The sequence below is a fragment of the Micromys minutus genome, assembly GCF_963924665.1.
Source record: "Micromys minutus genome assembly, chromosome: 7".
NCBI classification, from domain to species: Eukaryota; Metazoa; Chordata; class Mammalia; order Rodentia; family Muridae; genus Micromys; species Micromys minutus.
Window position 1 is genome coordinate 56,424,908 of NC_137976.1, and position 6,000 is coordinate 56,430,907.

The 6,000-nt window shown below is 40.5% G+C and overlaps 1 protein-coding gene across 1 annotated transcript in view; it reads left to right on the forward strand.

Annotated features, from left to right (window-relative positions):
* EAF2 (ELL associated factor 2) overlaps positions 1-5,111 on the forward strand; it is a gene marked incomplete at both ends in the record, with an annotated part of 34,671 nt that extends 29,560 nt beyond the window's left edge. Inside the window, one exon of the mRNA XM_080919200.1 lies at positions 5,065-5,111. Within this exon, the coding sequence (XP_080775326.1) occupies positions 5,065-5,111 (47 nt within the window). The remainder of the gene's footprint in view (positions 1-5,064) is intronic.
* Positions 5,112-6,000: the final 889 nt, after the last annotated feature.

Below are 6,000 nucleotides of genomic sequence, written 5' to 3' on the forward strand. Positions count from 1 at the left end.
ATAGGGACAACTGATGCTGGTTTGCTGGAGCTAATAACTTAGCAGTGATTAAGAAGAAACCAGCATCATTGAAGTGAAATCTAGGAAGTATTTTCTGAGCACACAAAGAGCACACAAAGTACCAGAGATGGCTGCAGCTGGTTTTGGTAATGTGGAAAAGTCACCCAGTCACTGGTTTGAAGGTATGAAGGAGTCCTGGCGAGCAGCTGAGGCTTAGCACTGTAAGAGGCCATGGAAGGCCATTGATGAAGGTGCAGTGTCAGTTGTAGTTGATGGCCCAGGACTGAAGGCGTTGTGCAAAGAAGTTGAGATTTGGCACCATGAAAAGAGCCCATGAGAGGCTATTGATAAAGCCTAGTTGCAGAGAAAGACTCCAGTGTATTGGAGATGCCAGTACCATGGGATAATCACCAAGAACAGCAGCAGCAGTGGGATGGAGTCATCTAGAGCCTAGAATGATACAGAGGGCAGAGCTGGAGATGTAACCAAGACCTATGGAGGAACCCAGAAGATCATGTGTGGATCCCAAACATTGGAAAAGAAGCTGTAATATTGAAGTTGCCTAGGAGACTCCAAGATGTTCAAGATGCCAGAGCCATAGGGTATCTGCTGAGAAAAGCTGCTAACAGGGAATGGAACTCCCCACCCCTAAGAGAAAGAAGTTTGTTGTAGTCAACAAAGATGAAAAAAAGAGTTGGAGATCTGAGATCTAAACATTGTTTTGACATCAGACATGGAGATGCAGAGTTTGGAGTTTTCCCAGCTGGTTTTCTGTCTCGCTTTGTGGATTACTGTAAAGGGGTTGGCTGAGTCTCAGAAGAGACTTTGATCTTTGGACATTTTGGTAAGGACTGCTATAGACTATGGGGACTTTGTAAGTTGGACTGAATATAGTTTTGCATTTTGCTATATTTAGGTATGGTCCCCATAGCCTCATATGTCTGAACAAATCTATGGGAGCCAGGGAGTGAAATATGATGGTTTGAATATGTTTGGCCCAGGGAGTGGCACAACAAGAACGTGTGGTCTTGTTGAATTATGTATGTCACTTCACTGTGGCCATAGCTTTGAGATTCTTGTTCTATCAGCCTAAAATCTAATCTTTTCCTGTTTACCCTTGGGACAAGATGTAGAACTCTCACCTCCTTCTGTACCTTGCTCTGGTTGGACACTGCCATGCTCCTCCACCTTGATGATAATGGGCTGAACCTCTGAACCTGTAAGCCAGCCCCAGTTAAATGTTTTCCTTTATAAGAGTTGCTTTGGTCATGGTGTCTGTTCACAGCAGTAAAACCCCAACTAAGACACTTAGGTATTTGTTTGTGTATAGTGTGCATGCATACACATACACACACACACACACACACACATAACACACAAGTATATGCGTGCATGCATTTGTGTGTACATGCATTTGGAGGTCAAAGGCCAGCCTCAGGTGACTCCCTTTATTGCTTCCCACCATTTTTTAAAATTAATTTTTTTTTTTTTTTGGTTTTTCAAGATAGGGTTTTTCTATGTGTAGATTTGACTCACTCTGTAGATGAGGCTGGACTTGAACTCAAGTGCTGGAACTAAAGGCATGTACCACCAGGGCCCAGCTCACAATATTTTTTTTTGGCAGTTTTGGTCACTTTGTCTGCAAGTCACTGTAGAGTAGCTAGCCTATGAACTCTACAGATCCAGCACTGGGGTTATAGCCTACAGACATGTCCAGGGATTTGCCCCCTTCTTTTGATCTCCCAAGGCTTGCACAAACGTGGTATGCAAACATGCATGCAGACAGATGTCCCCCCACACATAAAATAAAATGAAGTAATGTTTAAAAAGCAGAATCAAAATGCTCTTTTTAAAGAAGAGAACTGAATGAAGTACCCACATAACAATTTGTTCAGGGGTTTGAGTTTAAAAGAATGTAGCAGTAAGCAGCCCATACATCTTCAAGAACGGTTAACGTAAGCATGCTTGAAGTGAATGCTGGGAGTTAGCTTAGTCAGTAAAACACTTGTCATACAATACAAATTCACCCCCAGAACCCATGTAAAAACCTGTACTTGGGGGGCAGGATGGGGGTACATACCTGCAATCCTACTGCTGGGGAGGCAGACACAGCTAGTCTCAGCCAGTCTAGCCTAACTGGCAAATTCCAGGGCCTGAAGAACAACCAAGACTGTCTGGCTTCCACATGCAAGCACACACACACACAAAGTGTTTGATAGGTGGATAGAGTGATAGCTTAGTTAGTAAGGCACTGGGAAAACTTTAGTTGAACACTTAGGATCCATGTTTTGTTTTAAAATTAAAAAAAAAAAAGAAAAAAGAAAACCTGAGTACAGTGAGGCAGAGACAAAGGAATCTTTGGAGCTTGCTGGCCAGCCAGATAAACCCACTTAGTGAATTTCAGCTAGTGAGAGATCTCGTCTCCAAAGCATCGGTAGATGGCACGGGGGGGGGGGGGGGCACAGTGGAACACAAAGATGCTCGATGTGATGCAGGGACGTTATGCTTTCTGTGGGAAGTTAGCCAGTGTATGGCAAGGGAGGATGGGAAAGATAATAGATACGTGGATGTTCTTCGGATAGTGAAAGGAGGCTAGGGGAAAGGCGGCCGTTGACATGCTTCCTGCAGCTCTCTTTCAGAAGCCGGAGTTTAATCAGCATTGTTACTCCTTGGCTCCATGAAGGGACCTAACATAGCTCCAAGAGATAGCAATCTTCAAATGTGATTGTAAAACCTGTTTCTGGTAAATGGGGCTGTAGACTAGATTTAGGGAATCACAAGATCCTGCAAAGAATGTTATAAAAGTAAGAGAGACAGAGAAACTTCCTCCTCAAAATTGACAAATATAATTCTGAAACAAGGTAAAAACCATGTGATCCTAAGGAAGATGTATGAAGACACAGATTTTTAGAAGACAAAACCTCATTGTGTAGCTCTGGCTGGCCTGGAACTTACTCTGTAGACCAGGCTGGATAGGTATAACAAAACAAAGGAAAGCAGAAATAAAACAAAATCCAACATATTATAAATTAGACTCAAATACCTTGAGAGAAGCGTGCTTGCTTGCTATAGACAAGGCTCAGAGTTTGAGTGCCAGCATTTAACAAAATTAGCATCAGTGCAGTGGTTCAATGGGTTCAACACTTCCCACCAAACTTCCTGAGGGGAGTTCAATTCCCAGAGCTCACATGGGAAACTGGTACCAACAACCTGTCCTCTGGCTTCCACAAGCATGTACATGCAAGAAAGTAAATGTTTAAGACATTAAGTTTGGGGGCTGGAGAGATGGCTCAGTGGTTAAGAGCACTGACTGCTCTTCCAGAGGTCCTGAGTTCAATTCCCAGCAACCACACGGTGGCTCACAGCCATCTGTAATGAGATCTGATGCCCTCTTCTGGTGTGTCTGAAGACAGCTACAGTGTACTTGTATATATAATAAATAAATACGTACATACATACATACATACATAAATTAATTAACTTAAACAAAAAAGAAATTAAGTTTGGAAGAACGGGTCATGGGGATTTTTTTGAAAAAGATCAGTAAGTAGGCAAGTTGAATGTGGGTGAGAAATGAATTAGTGTGGAAGGCGCTATCCTAGAACACAGGTAAAATAAAAACTAAGAGAGAATAGAAGGAAAAGATTAAACACTGAATAGCAGGAATTCCAGGAAAGAATAGAAGGGATGGTGTGACAACTTAACTTTAGAATTTTCCAGTACTGAAGACCGCCATGAATCTACTCCCGATGCTAACGTAGGCAAGTGGAAATAATAAAGATATACCTTTACACTTAAACTACAGCATGCCAGGGAGGAGGTGACCCTTGTGCTGGCACACTGAGTCAGAGCTGATAAGACTCATCTTCTCTCCTGCTTCCATGTTTTTCCTACACCATTACAGAGAGGTTACTGATGGAGTCAGGTTCAGCTTAGTTGCCTGTTGAAACTGTCCCATGCTTTCTCATTGTGTTTCAAACAGCCTTTACTCTTTCTCTCTACGTCTTTGACCTCATTCCTTTACCTTTGTCTTCCTCATTTATTCCAATCTAGCCACAGTAGCCTCTCTACAAGGAGAAAAATTCATATAACTCCCACCTGTTTTGGCAGGTAATAGATGCTAAGGGAGAAAAAGGCCAGTTTTCTTCAGAAGTGTGACCCAAACTTCAGTGTGTGGCTTTACACCCTGGTACATTCAGGCAGAGCTAATTGGACACAGTGGGATGTTTTCTTTTCTTTCTATTTTTTTTTTAAGAGGAGAATGAAGAAGAGAAAGACGATATGCAGTTTGGAGAAAGATGTAGTGTCTGGGAGAGGGGTTCTAGGAAGAGTTAGCTGCAGGGCTGAGTTAGAAGTACGTATGATGTAAATACATTGCATTCATGTGTGAAATTACCAAAAAATATATAATAAACCAAATCACAACCACTCCACACTTGCCTTAGAGCATTGAGTTGTTATCTTAAAAACTGTGCCTCCATTTTTTAATAACTCTGTTCAAATGTTACCTCTCACAAAGCTTTCCCAGCTACTGCACATAAACTAGCATCTCCTTCCTGCTCCTCTCTCTACAGTTCTCTCTACTTGACGTTATACTAGATATGTGTTTCCTGACTCTCTGCTCCACTGAAATGTTGCATCCATGACTAAACACACAGATGGCTTATAAAAACAGTTGGTGCTTAGATATTCTTTATGATACTGGGAATTGAACACAGGGTCCTGTGCAGAGTAGCCAGGCATCCTACCTCTGAATGACGTCTGATCTGAGGATTCTTGACCTCTGTTCCATAACGGTTTGGATTGCATTTTCCACTCTTGAAAATGATAGTCTGATGTAATAATTGGGTAGTGTACGGGGAAATCATATCATTAGTATGTGACCAGAAGCCAAAATAAATTCCAGGTGATATGAAATGCTGGAGTTTGCTGCTGTGGGTTTTATTTCCTACGCAGTAAATGTGGTTGAATTATATTATAAGCAATCATATTAGACTAAATGGGTTTTTAAAATGTTAATGTTTCAAGTCTTTAATTGCTACAGTTTTGTTATTTTTATTTTAGGAAGTGATTTGCAGCTGAGCGAGTCAGAAAGCGACAGTGAGGACTGAAGCAATTTTGAGCTATAAAGAAAACATTTGTAAGAGGTGTGAGAATCTGTTTTGTATTAAGAATAAATATTCCTATGTTTATGGAAAATATGCAACTTTTGCTGAAAAAAATAAAGTTGATTCGGAGTTTACTTGTTGGTATTCTCGTGTGATATGTTTGTTTACTCCTAACAAAAGGAGTATTATCACGTTTGATAGATGAGAAAATAGATTCAGGCTCTAGGGAACTTGGCCCAGGTATTGTTAATGAACAAGCTGTAGATCAAGTATTCCAGAGTCCCTGTTCACTGTTCTGTTTTACCACGTTGTTCTCCCAAATTGTGAAATGCTAAAATAATTGACTTATAGTAAGGGTTTGTGATTTTCATTAGAGCTGTGCCTTTCCTATCTGATATTCCTTAAATTGTGACTGGACATACTTTAATTCTTGCCAAATTTACACTTTATATAAAACTGAAGTTAAATAATTATCCTAATAAATGATTTGTTATCTCATAACATTTTGCTCTCAAGTGATCAATTCAGGTATTAAGTATTTAGTATTTATAATACTCTTGAATTTGAAGGAAATACAATATTTAGTTATAGCTGAAATCTGCTAAACAACAGGTTTTTTATTACTTTTTAAAGCAGTTTTAGGATCACAGAAAAACTGGTAAGCAGGTTGGGAGAGCCCTCTTCCCTCTGACCCTTCTGCCACCTCATGCCAGGCATATACTTGCTCCAACTGATGGGTTTCCATTGGCACATGATCACCACCAAACTCCATAGTTTATAATAGGATTTGTACCTGATATTGTAAACCCTATAAATTTTTCACAAATGTGTAGTCACAGCATAAATCCATCACTGTATTAAACTAGCATAGTTTACTGCCTTGAGAGTCTTG